The sequence below is a fragment of the Protobothrops mucrosquamatus genome, unplaced genomic scaffold, assembly GCF_001527695.2.
Source record: "Protobothrops mucrosquamatus isolate PMUCROS unplaced genomic scaffold, P.Mucros_1.0 scaffold1025, whole genome shotgun sequence".
Taxonomy (NCBI): domain Eukaryota; kingdom Metazoa; phylum Chordata; class Lepidosauria; order Squamata; family Viperidae; genus Protobothrops; species Protobothrops mucrosquamatus.
The window spans coordinates 616,599-631,946 of record NW_015387260.1 but is presented as its reverse complement, the minus strand read 5'-3'; the positions used below and the strand labels follow the sequence as shown (position 1 = coordinate 631,946).

At 43.2% G+C, this 15,348-nt stretch overlaps 1 protein-coding gene across 1 annotated transcript in view; it reads right to left on the bottom strand.

Moving 5' to 3' along the window:
* The window catches only part of LRP1 (LDL receptor related protein 1), a 313,597-nt gene that overhangs the window by 17,307 nt on the left and 280,942 nt on the right, over positions 1–15,348 (bottom strand). Inside the window, exons 67-76 of the mRNA XM_015819951.1 lie at positions 14,345–14,467; positions 13,863–13,988; positions 13,361–13,477; positions 10,117–10,223; positions 8,622–8,754; positions 7,631–7,750; positions 5,449–5,571; positions 4,013–4,156; positions 3,640–3,774; positions 291–410 (exon numbers count right to left, since the gene is read on the bottom strand). Coding sequence (XP_015675437.1) covers positions 291–410; positions 3,640–3,774; positions 4,013–4,156; positions 5,449–5,571; positions 7,631–7,750; positions 8,622–8,754; positions 10,117–10,223; positions 13,361–13,477; positions 13,863–13,988; positions 14,345–14,467 — 1,248 coding nt within the window. The remainder of the gene's footprint in view (positions 1–290; positions 411–3,639; positions 3,775–4,012; positions 4,157–5,448; positions 5,572–7,630; positions 7,751–8,621; positions 8,755–10,116; positions 10,224–13,360; positions 13,478–13,862; positions 13,989–14,344; positions 14,468–15,348) is intronic.

The following is a 15,348-nucleotide window of genomic DNA, read 5'->3' as shown; positions in this document are numbered from 1 at the left end:
AAGAATCTTGCACTGCTCTAAGGGTGCTGGCTTTTAAAAGGCTACATTAAACTGGAAAAGATCCCTTGACATCTCTCTTTTTAAAAGCAGAATCAATTTCACTATTAATATTTCTGGGGGTTTTTTTACGTTCAGAAAAACACACAGAAATGGATAGGCAAATGAAGTAATCCTATAGCGATCTGTTCAAATCTCATTAAGCCCCACCATCAACTGATCTCTCCGATACACACCAGGGACGCCGCACTGCATATTAAATAAAGCTCCCCGCCTAATGCCGTTTCCGGTACCTTCAGCCTTGCACATATGATGAGTCTTCTGGAAGTTCTTGGCACAAGTGCACATGTAGGAGCCTTTGGTGTTGTTGCAGAGATGACTGCAAACCCTGAAGTTCAGGCATTCGTTAATGTCTGCGTAGAACAAGGAAGACATGAAAGCCAAGATCGCCGAATGCAAATGAAAATGAGTAAGTCACGAGATTTTTTTTTCTGCCATAAAAGTCAGGAGTAACAGAACAGAATAAGTAGAAGACCTCCAATGTCCCCTCCAACTTCTGTTGGTCTGTATTCTAAAGGTGGGAACCTCTGCAGGGCACATGAGAACTTGGTTCTACCAACATTATTTATAGCTCATACAGTCCCCTATTGGCCAGTGAGCTCACTGTAATGGATGGTGTGAATCAAATGCCATCATATAACTCATTAGACTGGAAGGATGTTCCTGTGAATAATGCTGCCCATTCCAAATGGAAATGTGGTGGCTATCAACTGTACGTGTATAAAAATCAAAGGGAACAATCTTGGCTTTGTGGGTACAATGAAAACTTGGGAAGAAGAGTGTAAAATACTCATGAAAGAGATTTGGGGATATGAGCACAACTCATGAAGTCAAGAGCCATTCTGGCATTTTTTTCTGCCAAGGAACTAGTAAAACACCTCCCAAGAAATGTACACTCATGCACACATGCAACCATAATATCAGAATGAAAAACTCAATTTAGGAATGTCTAAGAATGTGCAGGTGGCTAGCTTCTAGCCTTGAATTATTCCTAGAAAAATACTCTTTCCTCCTCATGTCTTCTTTCCTCTCTCCTTATCTGTAGATGGATTGTGAGCTTGCAAACAAGATGCAAGCCATCCAATACCATTCTGTGCAAGCACCACCAAAGAAAAAATAAAGCATGCCAGTTAAAAGAACAAGTCTTTCCATGGTTACCGGTAATCATTATCGCTAAAAAACGAGAAGCTGGAGAAGTTTAGAATCCCCAAATGACTTCATTCCTTCCCTGTGCTCCATCTCACTGCCAATCAGGTGTTAATTTAGCACGAAGGAGTAGATTGCAAAAATTGATTTTTCCTGCAGTTCCTATCATTAGCGGAGGGGGGGGGGAAGGATTAATGTAAAGTTTTAGAGGAAAGCTCAAATTATAGTTGCAGCACATCTGGCAAGCAGTGAGTACCACTGACTGATGAGGATGCTTATCAGTCTAGTGCAGTGATGGCGAACCTTTTAGAGACCGAGTGCCCAAACTGCAACCCAAAACCCACTTATTTATCGCTGGGTGCCAGGTGAGCGTGGCCCACTGGGTGGGCGTGGCTGTGGTGGTCATGGCAGATTGGGTGGGTGTAGCCAAGGTGGGCGTGATCACCTCGATGTTGCTCGTGTGGAGGAACGCCTGTGGGGGCCAGGCAGAGTTGGGGGAGATCCAGAGGGTCTCTGGCAGGTGGGGCGGTGGGCAGGAGGCTCGTCCTGCTGGGTGAGGCGAGGCAAGGTGAGGCAGGGCAGGGGTGCCATTGTCACAGGGCAAGGTGAGGCAGGGGCTGGGGTGGCTGCTGCCTGACACCATCGGCCCCTGCACACAGAGGCCAGCGAGCGCATGGGTGCTGGGATGCATCCAGCCATGTGGGACCTCGGCGAGTTAGTGGGCGGCTGGTTGAAGAGGGACGGTTGCCATCGCCGGGGCATGGCGCACGTGCCCACAGAGAGGGCTCTGAGTGCCGCCTCTGGCACGTGTGCCATAGGTTCGCCACCACTGGTCTAGTGCTATTAGTAGATTTTCCCATGCCTTGCATCAGCCACACGGAGTCCAATTAGGGACTCTATAATCCTGTAGCAGCTGCTCCCCTTATTTTGTTTCCTTAGTACAAAGATTCCAGCCTTTCGTCCTTGAAGACTGCCAGAGCTGGAAACAATTGTAAAAAGCAATAATGCAACAACACACACACACCATGAACAAAGATTCAAACAACTTGAAATCAAAATCAGCACCAGTTTCAAGAATTTGAGAAGGAAGGTGTTTCTCCTTCCTAAGTGACTTCAAATCCTCTTACCCTGTACTGTTCCCACCCATTTGCTCCTCTCTCTCTCTCTCTCTCCCTCCCTCCCTCTCCCTCTCTCTCTCTCTCTCTCCCCCCCCCTCATGAAATATATAGAGGTGATTACTTCCCCTTGCTCTTTGCAAGGGAAGAGCAGATGCACAGACGATAACACCAACAAGGTGGAGAGGTTAGAGAGATTGTCGATAGATCCCCCTCCATGGTGGGTGCCTAAAGATGGAAACTCCTGCTGCTGCATGTCAAGAACAACAAAAAGACCTGCTTCAATAGAAACATTTTTCACCAGCCTTAATTCACTAAGTGCTATCAGACATAATGGCTTCTAAGCAACCCTTGTGTAAGATGACCTGCCATAGGCTCAGGTGCTGTTTCCAGTAGTCTCCCTACAGAGTGGCAGTGAACACGGAACAGAGTATAAAGTTTCTAAAGAAATGTAAATGTGGAATCTAGGTAGGATAGAACAAAAGAGAACAAAAGATAGAACAGGAGGCAGATGAATAGAGCAAAAATATAAATCTATATAAATAAAAATGTAAATGTTCGTTTGTTCAAAATCTTAAATCTCCGAAACTTCTTCACCGATTGCTTTGAAATTTTGACACAATGTTGCATTCGAATACGCGCGTGTTTTTATATACCTATATTATATAGATGTCACACCTGTGACAGGCAAAAACATGCTTTTTTTGAAAAACAGCGCCATCTGTTGGACATAAAAGCAACACACTTCTTTTCCATTTAACCAGACTGAGCCACAGCAACGCGTGGCCGGGTACAGCTAGTACAAAATATAAATACAAATGACTGGCAAGGCAAGAAAATGCATCCACTGTGAATGCTGTCTGTTATATCTCCACACAAATCACTGCTGCAGTCTTGTCTCTTTTTTTCTCAGAAAACTTAGGACCGTGACTCATGCAGAAACACAGGGGGAACTCCTTGAAGGCCATTCTAGAGGGACCTACCCAAACTTGATTGATTCCAAAAACCCAGAACAGGTTGCACTCACGTGGTTCATTTCTCTCCTGGATTACAAAAGGCCTTCTTTCGTATTGACAAATGGTGACACAGATTTATTGAATGCATTGATGTTGCTACAGCCAGACAACCAAAACATTTTAGATTTTGTTTTTAACAAATGCATATAATGCTAGGCTGATTTCCTACATTTTTGTTTGAAATGGACCAAGCTTTGTTAGAGACTTAAAAAAGGAGAAGGGAGTTTCGTAAGAATACCTTTTTTTTAAAAAAAACACACAATAAATATATTTATAGCATCCAATGGTCACAATTGGCTTCATACCTTGGCAGAAATTCTTGCCTGGCACTTTCTGAAAGCCACTGCGGCAGGTGCAGTAAACAGATGAGGGGGTCTGGATACATTTGGCTTCATCGCCACACATGGTTACATTGGTGTGACAGCCATACGTCTTGGGATCTGCAAGCACAAAATGGGAAATGAGCAAATGTTACGTCAGCGGCACCAACAAGAGAGAGAGGACAACAGCTGGGGGTGTGAGCATGTAATCGGTCAAACCATTTGGAGTTTCATCATACCATACTGACAATTCTCCTTCTGTGCTCCAAGCTATCCCTCCTTCCCCCACACCTGAAGCAAAAAATAACATCTCCTCTGCTACTCAAGATGATCCACATTCGGTGATTTGTCCCCTCACCCTGCAAGCAATTGTCCTCGTCGGACCCATCTCCACAATCGTCGAAAAAGTTGCAGCGATGCTCAGCGCTGATACATTTCCCATTTGTGCACAGGAACTCATTCTTCTCGTGGCTGCAGCTCCTAGGCCTGGTGGTTGGTGAATCTGTGATTAAAATGAAGCCAGTGAGAAGCTGAAGGAATGCATCACAATGCCACAATTCGGTCTCTTTCGTTCCCTGGTCTTCCCTTCCAAAGAATCATAAATCTAGTCTGCATCTCCACAGAGGCGACTGGATTTTTCTATCACCTCAGATGGCAAGGCAAGTAAATACATCCACTGTGAATGCTGTTTATCTCCACACAAGTCACCGCTCCAATCTTGTCTCTTTTTTCTCAGGACGTTTAGGGCCGTGACTCATGCAGAAACACAGGGGGAAACTCCTTCAAATGAAGACCATTCTAGAGCAGGGGTCCTCAACTTTGGCAACTTTAAGACTTGTGGACTTCAACTCTCAGAATTCCTCAGCCAGCATCTTAAAGTTGACAAGGTTGAGGACCCCCTGTTCTAGAGCAACCTTCGCAAACTTGACTGATTCCAAAAAAGCTAAGCAGATCAGGCTTGGATGACAGACCAGCTGGAATTACTCAGGCTATAACTGATAATATCTCAGAATGAGGTAATGGCAGACCACTGCCTTTGCCAGGGTTATAGTTGGTAATATCTATTGTCAGGGCTATAGATGGTAATATTCCAGTATGAGGTAATGGCAAACTACATGTAATCCTTGACTTAGGACTGTTATGGCTGTCAGTTGTGACGGTTGTAAAAATGGGCAACCCATGTCACTGATCTGATTTTATTACCATTTTTTGTGGTGGTCATTAAGCAACCACTGTGATCATTAAGCGAACCCAGAGTTTGTTATGGCTTGATTTTGCTGAAAACCAAACATCAATGTTTTGGTAAAACGCAGTCACAAGATTGTAGGATGCTGCAAATGGCAGTAAATGTGGGCCAGTTACCGAGTGCCTGACATGCAGTCATGTGACTGCAGGGGTGGACATTGGAACTTTGGAACTGGGTTGTAAGTACCCCCCAGGAAGGTCTTTTGTAACTCTGAAGAGTCATTAAGTGACAGTTAGTAAGTCGAGGAGCACCTGTATTTCAGGATTGCTGCCAACTTTATTTATTCAGAAATTGAGTTTGCTTTGACAAGAGCCTTTGTTTTAACTTAAGAGTAAATAGTTAGAAGTTTAGGGATAATTCCAATGCAGGAAAATACCAAAACAGTCTGGGAAACGTTGCTTTAGCTACTCTACAGTTATTGGCTTCTTCCTGTCAGTTACACAACAGGATTAGTACAAATGACCCAAGATTGTAGTTTATTCGTATTACTCATGGGGAAGAGTTTGCCGTGCTTCTGCAAATCTTAGGAGATAGCAGAAAACACTCACCACAGAACTGCTCATCAGTGCCATCACCACAGTTGTCGATGCCATCACACTGGCGGCCAATCCACAGGCACACGCGATCGTTCTTGCAACGGAATGGTCTGTTGGGAGGGCACTGGAATTTCACTGCATTAGAAAACAGAAGCAAAGAGAAAGAGTAAAAAAGGCGAACCAGAATGATTTGGATTTTCCGGAGCCATAAAATATAGGTGGTTGGTCCCCCCTTCCCATTCGTTCATTCCGCTGTGAAAAATACAAAATGGCAGGGCTCTCTAGGATTCTGGACCCTGTCTCCTTTTTTTTTCCCCTGGCCTCTCACCCTCGGATTAAGAGAATGAGGGAGTATAGCAGTGGTTTCTGGCTGTGCTGGAAGCCCATTTTTTTACACCTCTGACTTCTGGAAGACTATGGTCAACAGCTCAGCTGCCTTATTTGAATGGTAAACTGTGGAAGACATGAGACTGTTTCACCTGACAACTAAAGAGGTGTCTGCCTTCCTATATGGATCTACCCAGCTCTGCCTTGAATGTGCTGTGGTTAGCAGTTTTCCCAAGCCTCCTTGAAGGTCTTTTCTACCTCTAGGAATTCAAGGTGGTTTATAAAATTCTCTCTTCTCGAGGTGTTTTAGATTTGGATTGACTTAATAATTAATTGAATGTTAATTTAATAAGATGATGTTATTAGGTATGATAATTAACTGGATGAAATTTGAATCTCGTCCAATGGACTGAAAGGATTTAATGTTTGATATTATCTTGTTATCTTAAAGAGATTGATTGATTGATGGATTAGATATGTATAGGATAGACTAATATTTTATTTTAATTAGGAGATATTAGTGGGAGAAGAAATAAACAAGACTTGTGATAAAATTAAGGAACTAGAATATACCTGGAAGGGATACCTGAATTGATAATGTGTTTATTTAAAGTTAAATTTGATTATGGGAATTGTAAATTCATAAAGCTCTAAAACAGGTTTAGGATTAATAGAAATTTAAATTAGAAATGGACTATCTTAAATATATTAAGCTATTTGAGGGAAATAGAGAGGGAATATTTGATGTATTGATTTGAGTTATTCATATATGGTTTTATTTCGGGATGTTTGATTACCCCAGCACCACGGTGTGTCTTGAGCACTTTGTTCTAAGAATTAAAAAACCAAGAAAATTTGTTTAAAAAAATAATAATAATAAAAAAAATAAAATTCTCTCTTCTCTTTCCCCTCAGCCCTTCCTTCCAATAACGCATGTCCCTGCAAGAAAAGTTTAAGAGCAGGTAACTTCGGATCAGCCTGTGGCTTTGGTGGATAATTGGGGATTCGAACATAAGGGATGTAAAGAATTGTCACCGGAAATTCGTTGGACTTTGCACCATGGGGGACTTCAGCATTGGTAGACTTTTAAAATAAACAGTGTTAGGACAATTTACAGTTTTATTTAGAAAAATTCTTGGGCCATTTTTATTGGATGCAAATTACAAGAAATATACACTTGTATATTTTGAGACTTGTAAATATAAACTGTTATGAAACGTTCTTCATGGGTTTTTTTTTAACCTGTAGGAAAAAATGGTAACCCAAACTCTTGACCTAATAATGTAGGCAGTTTAACCAACAGGATTTTTAATGTTTGCATATCTGTAGTGAACAAACAACTCAGAAGTTTTGGTTTTATACTCTAATCCCTGCAACATTTTGTCTTGGCTTGTTTCTCAATGTACCAACAACTTTGTGGCTGATGTAGAACAATGGTTTTTCAGATTTTGCATCTTTTAAAAAAACCCTCTTTCATGACAAGGGGCCCTGGTGAAATTCCTCCAATTTCATCCTGTGCGAATCAGAACTGCTTCATTTTCGAAGTGACAATCTTGTAAGCTTTCTTTATACTGGATACAGTACAGAGTCAGCTATCAGCTTCCTCCCAGAATATGGCACAAAACCCATTGCTTCTTTCCCAAAGTCACTCTGGAATTCCTGGGAACCTCAACTCCCGAGAGTAGGATGTTCCCAACTGGAAGCGTGGTGATAATCTGAGAGAAGGAGGCATTGATTTTGGCTTGTATAATTGCCAAATCCTATGTTCTGGGTACCCCTAGTTCCCTCTGAACCTCCTAGTCAATCAGCTGAAAAGAGAAAATGATGATCAAGAGAAGGAGTTAATCACAGGAGCAAGGATACTCACAGCATTCTTCGGGATTTTCATCAGAATTGTCACCACAGTCATCCTCACCATCACATTTCCAGGCCAGTGGCTTGCACAGAGTGTTGTTACATTGGAACTCATCAAGAGGGCAAGTCCGCACTATAAAGAAGCCACAAAAGTATGGAAGCTCATTCTTGAGCATTGCATATCCCATCTAAGTTGTGAGTAGTATCAAAGGATGTAAAAAGGCAATGACAAGTTCCACAACCAGGAATCCACACATATTACCAGATCCAGCACAGTATTATGTCTGGCATCCTTGCCTGGCTGAAAGGGCCTCGGTATCCTAACAGGGATCCTTGTAGGTACACGGCCTGCTCTCCACTTACACCAGTGTTTCTTAAACTCAGCAGATTCAAGATGGTATGAACTTCTATCCTGCTCTATGGAGTAGAGATTTGGTCTCTGACAGAAGGCCACCTGAAGAGACTAGAAGCATTTGAAATGTGGATTTACAGGTGGGTGTTATGTATAAGCTGGGTTGACAAGATCAGAAATGAGGAGGTGATAAGCTGCCTGGGAAAGCCAAGGAAAATCATCAAAAGAATGAAAAAACGAAAGTTAGAATATTTCGGACATGTGATGCGACACCCAGAAAAGTACGGCATACTCCATTTAATCCTCCAGGGAAAGATTGAAGGCAAAGGAGGTCCAGGCAGAAGAAGAAGACCATGGCTTTAAAATCTAAGGGACTGGTTTGGACAAAACTCAGCAGCACTTTTTCGTGCGGCTGCTGATAAAAACAGGATCGCCAACATGATCGCCAACGTCCGATAACGGATATGGCACAATAAGAAGATGAACTTCAACTCTCAGAATTACCTAGTCAGTATATCATATGGCCAAGGGCTGTTTAAAGACTTCGCCCCATAGATGAAAAACTGAGATCTGGCCACTTGGATCTGACACCTAGTTTTGGAACAGAATTCTCATCCGTTCTTCCAAGGGAAAAAACTATGGTTGCCTTTACCTCTCGTGCCACAGTCTTCCTCATCACTGCCATCCATGCAATCGGCATCGGCATCACAGCGCCATCGCAGTGGGATGCAGTGGCCACTCTTGCAGTGGAACTGGTCTTGTTCACAGCGTGGCTTGCATTCTTTCTGTGGAGGAACAAGGTTTGCAGGCCTTTCAGGTCAGAGAGCAGAGATCTGGAGCCATTTTGTATCACGTAAGGTTATTGCTCTATCCCAGGGGCAGGCAACCTTGGCTCTTTTATGACTGGTGGACTTCAACTCCCAGAATTCCTGAGCCAGCTGTGCTGGCTCAGGAATTCTGGGAGTTGAAGTTCACCAGTCATTAAAGAACCAAGGTTGCCTACCCCTGCTCTATCCGGATCTATAATGCTTTCCTAAGCAGCAGAGGCTGTTGAGTCTTAATATCCTAATAATTGCAATAGGACTTTCAGAATATAACAAATTACTTTATCGAATTACACAGGAAGGGAACAAAGAATGCAAAATTAAGTGGGTGTCATATAAAATCAAAGTATGTTTCCCCCCACCCCCTCAGAACCAGCATTAGATAAAAACATTCATCTAATTTCTAAAGAAGCTTCTTCCATCAAAGCTTTCTGATGGGTTTTCCCCAACAGTTACTTATTCTGTTATTCAGTAATTCATGTTTACACTGCCAGGTTTCCCCCCCCCCCCTAATATGCACGCCAAACTGGCCCATGTTTTTTCATCTACAAAAATTCCTTGAAAGCAATATTTTCTTAAGCTCAGGCTATGCTGACCCCAGCACGTGAGTAAAATTCTATTTACTGGTAACAAGACCATTTTCCCCAAGTAGATGTTAATTAGATATGAAAGCTACAATTCCCATAAACATTTGATCCATGTCTACAAGGACTACAGATCAGTGATGGCGAACCTTTTAGAGACCGAGTGCCCAAAAACCACCACCACCACCCGTCCCTGCTCCGCTATGCCCGCTGGACCACCCACCACCTCCATGGCCCACCACAGATCACCCAGGCAGCCCAGCAGCACCATGGTGGCCACGTCCTCCACCCGTACCCTGCAGCACATTGCACGTACATTGCAGTACATTGCGCATACATTGCAGTACATTGCGCGCACCCTGCAGTACATTGTGCGTACCCTGCGCGCAATGGGGTGCAAGGGCGGAGTCTTGCCCCTGCTGCCCGGCTACCATGTCCTTGGCTGCGCAGCATTGCGTGGGCCGTGCCCAGGGGCAACTCTGCTGGTGAGGAGGGGGCCGTAGGAGGAGGCAGGGCTGGGGCGACGGTGTGTGTGCCCACAGAGAGGGCTCCGAGAGCCACCTCTGCCACGCATGCCATAGGTTCGCCACCACTGCTATAGATATAGAAGTTATACTCAAAACACTTTTGGACAGCTTCAAGCAGGTGAGGGCTACTCTAAGAATTCAAGCCAAAGAGCAGAAGCTGCTGCATGTTCATCATATCTTCTTTCTTGGCACTTTCCACGCTTGGGCCTTACCTCATCAGAGCCATCAGCACAATCATGGTCCCCATCACACTTCCAACGGCCTGCAATGCAACGGCCATTGGCGCAAGAGAACTCACTTTCAGAGCAAGGCCTGGGCTCTGTAAGCAGAGAAAGCAGAGAGAAACATGAGTTGGAAAGCTTGAACACACACGTAAGGAGTTGTGGCTACTCTACAATTCACAGATTAACATCACTGCTTATTTTCAGTGCCTCACAGGGTAGGCGTAATTGATTATTGTAACATAGCAAATTCTTTAGTTTGACTAGAAACAGAACAGAGGAAAAGCCAAAAGAAAACTTAGGGTGGGAATAAAGAGAGAGAGATAGCAGGACAATGATTTCTGAGTGTGTTATCAATCATATTACCCACAATAGTCGCCTTGGGGCAAGATAGGTGGCAAACAAATGTAATAAAGAAATAAATAAAACAGCAGCTTCTGCCACACTAACAATCTCAGCTCAACTTTCTCAACTTGTGAACTTTGGCCTGTTCACCTGATGGCTGAAGAGCTTGCCCTACCACACCATGTTCATTAAATTTCTTAGTCTCTGCTCCTGGTAACAATTAGGGGAGTAAGTCTTGTCTTTAAATAGAGATCCATAAAGGAGAACCTTATGCAGGATAGGGAATGTACTTAAAAGTCAAGGAAAAGCCTGGACATATTCAGTTTAAGAGCCAGTTTCAGTAGATGTCCTGAAGTCACAATCCTTTCCCGTAATATCCATACCTGCCTTTATCCTACTTTTGTTTTAACTGCCTAACTCTGAGAAAGTAAAATTGTTTTATTATTTGTTATACAACTGAGAGCAAGAGACGCTTATGAAACTACTGTAAATCATCCAGAGTTCTACCAGAAGATTGCAATCGACCTTCTGTCCACTCCTAATTTAGAGACCCTTAGTGGGAGATTCCACACCATTATTGAAAGTTTCTGGGTGTCTCCTTGCCTCCCTGCCACATAAAAAGTTAATGTGCAAAGAATCCCCTAGATCAAGGGTGTCAAACTCGCAACGTCACGTGACGTGTTGCGATGTATCATGACTTTTTTTCCGTCGCCGGCAATGTGGTGAGCGCGGTTTCGCCATGATGCATTCAGCCCGCGGGCCAGCAGTTTGACACCCCTGCACTAGATTTACAGAACCAAGCAGATATTATTTTCACTTTCAACTTGGTTATTAACCTATTTGGGAGTTTTGTTGTTTTCACTATATTGCTATAATTATTTGCAACACAGGAAACTGCAATAGAGGCAATTTCTACAGTAGTATCATCTTTATTGATGGGAAGTGAATCTTCAGAGTTTCAGAAAACTAGTCTAAATTCCTAAAGTCTGCCCCAAAGGAAGCGCTAGGACAGAACCAATGCATACACCCCCAAATAGTAACCACTGATTGTCCAATGTTTACTGTGTCGCAATTGGCTGCTTCAGTCTTGGGCTCTTTCTCAAAACACTACAATAAAGGGAGGGATGGTAGAGATATTAAGAGGTAAGACCGTTCAGCCTGGTTTGCTGTAATAGAATCAACTTGAAAAAGAAGTAGCAAGCATCACATAGAGAAACCTCCATTACATTCCTGCAAAAGGAATACAGAGGCAAATACACGGGAATACAGATGAAGCCTCCAAATAATCCCCTTTTTTCCCTTTCAACACAGTTAAAAGTTTTAAAGGGGAAGGAAAATATTTTTGACAGAAACCTACCTCTGCAAGGCCCGATACGACAGTATGAAAATGGAGAAAAACATAAGATGAAGTGAAATGGCACAAACTCAAATTACACAGTATGGTAAGGAACAAACCAAAAGAAGTCAAGTCATGTTCTAGCACAGTGGTTCTCAACCTTTTTAATGCCGTGACCCCAACTGGTCGTAAGTCGAGGACTAAACCGGTCGTAAGTCGAGGACTAAACCGGTCGTAAGTCGAGGACTAAACCGGTCGTAAGTCGAGGACTACCCAACCAGTCGTAAGACGAGGACTTTTCCTGCCCGGGAGCGCCACGCATGCGTGGTTCCGCCCCCTGCGCCGGCCAAGGCGTAGCTGGCAGGCGGCAGAGACGGAGCAGGCTGACCACCAGCTGGCCCAGCCCAAGGGAGGTAAGGCACCCGCCGGAAAAGGGGGAAAAAATGGCGGACAAAAAAAATGGCGGACAGCCTTGCTTGGCGACCCCCGTGAAATGGTCGATCGACCCCAAATGGGGTCCCGACCCACAGGTTGAGAACCACTGTTCTAGCAGCTAAAGGAGTTAGTGGGGAGGGGAAAGAGATGAGGCATGGTATAGCTATTTTAAAGATTTATAATTTATTGCTGGAGTCCTTGGTTCATTGCAACATCCAAAGGTTTTACGAAAGCATTACTTTGTGACAGATCATTTGTCTGACTTTTATCTTCATCAGAGCCTGTTGGGACATTTTTATCCTGGTCATCTGATACCAAACAGCAATAGCAGAATGATTACCATTTAGTTAAAGCAAAAGTTGTCTACGGAATTCCCTTCCATCTTGAGCTACCAAAGACTGATCATCTTTTTGAACATCTCGATAGCCTCATCAGCCTGATCAAATATCCAGAGCATTCAGTGAGTTTGCATTCTGGACAATTCACCCAAGAATATTGCATACAACCGTTAAAAAAAACACTGGAGTATTCAGTTATCTTAGTTATCTTGGGAAGGGCAAGTGTACATGAAAAGCACACCCAAAAGTTTGGTACCAGCAGATGAAAACTACGCAGGTAGAAAAGACTATTTAAGATAGTTTACTAAAAAAAAATATGATTCTGTAACATATGCACAACTGAGTCTTCCTGTTACCTGTCCCTTAGGCCTATCTGGCTGGGGATATGATAATTGCAAAGAAGTTATTATCATGCAGGTACCACCAGCTGAGATGGTCACAGGAATTGGCACAGAAAAAAATGCAAGGGAAATATTTGTCTAATTGAGCATCTTTGGGGTGTATGGCTCAAGCAGCATACAACATTCGTCTTCTCAAATTACAGCTATTGAACTTGAAACTCAGCCAGTATTTTCTCTAGCTCAATTCTTTATCGCTTCTTACACTCACTCATGGGAAGTTTTCTGATGGGAAGAGATCCCTGCTTTATTCAGTACCCATTTTTCTACAAGCAATTCTTGTTTTACACAATCTTCCTAAGATTAGGCATGAGTAGGTAAGAAAAGGTCGTCTCCCTCCCCACAGGCAAACATAGTAGCATAAGGTTGAAGTGGGCACATACTACAGGTCTCCTCATCCGAGTTATCCCCACAGTCGTTGTCATAGTCACATTGCCAGCGGCCTGGAACACAGCGGTTGTTCCTGCAGCGGAACTGGTAGGGCTCACAAGTCCGCTCATCTAAAAATGAAGAATGTGCAATTGTGGAGAAGTAAAGGAAAAAAAGCAGAAGAAATGAACAGCATTGCTAAAGAAAATTGCAGTAAAAATCAAACTGCACGTGTTCCCAAGGAGATTTTTCTAATTGTACGTGGAATAGTTTCGCACCACATTGTAACACTGGGAAACCTTTATCCCTCACTGTAGCACACAATGGGCAACATAAAAAGTGTTCAGAAATAGATTAAGATTAGAAATCGGCTGCTGTTAGCAAAAGAGTTGAACCAAACAGCCTGTCCCAAAAGGGTGTATCTGCCCAAATTCTTGGGAAGGAGGATGCGCATGCAGCCTGCTAGCCCCTATCCTTTCCAAACATAGCCAGCCACCCATGGTATGGTCAACTTACCACATTCTTCCTTGGGCTCATCTGAACCATCCCCACAGTCATCCTCGCCATCACATTTCCAACGCGCTGGGATGCATCGGCCAGAATCCTTGCACCGGAATTCATCCAGACCACATCTCATTTGTGCTATATGAGTGAAAAGGATTGAAGAGATGAAAGGGCCCTTCAAAATGAGGCACAAGCCGACTGCGTTTTTGAAAACCGCACGTGTAAATAACACAGCCACCAAGGCACAGAAAGCCAGCTAGTCATTACGGGCTTTCTCGCTGCAGAAATATTCAAGTAAACAAAAACCGAGCGGGTTTTCGATAAGCGTTATAGTCCACAAAGCCTAAGGCCATTAAATAGTTAGTTTTTCAGGTTTCAAGTTAGTGACTCAAATGGGCAAAGGAAGACCAAAGTAAGACACTGGGCATTCTTGGGGACACAAGACTATTCTCTCCTTCTCAGAGCCAGCTCCCATAGTACGCATGGTGCCTTACTGCAGTTGGCAGGCTCATCGGATCCATCCACGCAGTCGTTGTCACGGTCACAAACCCAAACTCGCGGAATGCAGCGTTTGGTAATGGCACACTGGAACTGGTTTGGAGCACAAGTCACTTCCGCTGTAAAAAAAAAAAAAAAAGTGGAGTCAGGAGATAACCCCAGTATATAATGGGAGTTCCCTGTAATGAATACTGACTCTATATATAATCAGACAATGACCCACAACATTATATAAGCTGGCTATTGCCCTTCCACTGAAGAAAATGATACAGGTAATCCTTGACGTAAGACCACAACTGAGCCCAAAATTGCTGTTGTTAAGTGAGACATTTATTAAGTGAGTTTTGCCCCATTTTTCGACCTTTGTTGTTAAGTTGTTAAGTGAATCACTGCAGCTGATAAGTTAGTAACCTGGTTGTTAAGTGAATCTGGCTTCTCCATTGACTTTGTTTGTCAGAAGGTTGCAAAAGGGGATCTCATGATCTTGGGACACAGCAACGGTCATAAATATGAACTAGTTGCCAAGCATCTGAATTTTGATCACGTGACTCTGGGGGATGGTGCAAAGACTGTAAGTCTGTAAAAGGGTCATACGTGACTTTTTTCAGTGCCTTTGTAATTTTGAATGGTCACTAAATGAACTGTTGTAAGTCCAGGACTACCTGTACTAGATGTTTAATCTGTTCACTTTTTTCTTCTGAACTGAATTCAGTTTTCTAAAGCTCAGGGCTCCCACGTCCATGAAAAAGAAGCTTGATACTCAACCTGAAGCTCAACACCTGCAGGTTTATTTATTATTTATTATTTATTTTATTTTATAGGATTTATATGCCGCCCTTCTCCCCATGGGACTCAGGGCGGCTCACAGCATATTAAAACATCATACAAAAAATTTCCCCTACTAAAAACCAATTAAAACCCAAATATTGGTAGCTGTGGCTCTTTAAAATCGTTAAAAATTGTCCCTATTTAAAACTCACCCTAGGTCAGGCCCGCTTGT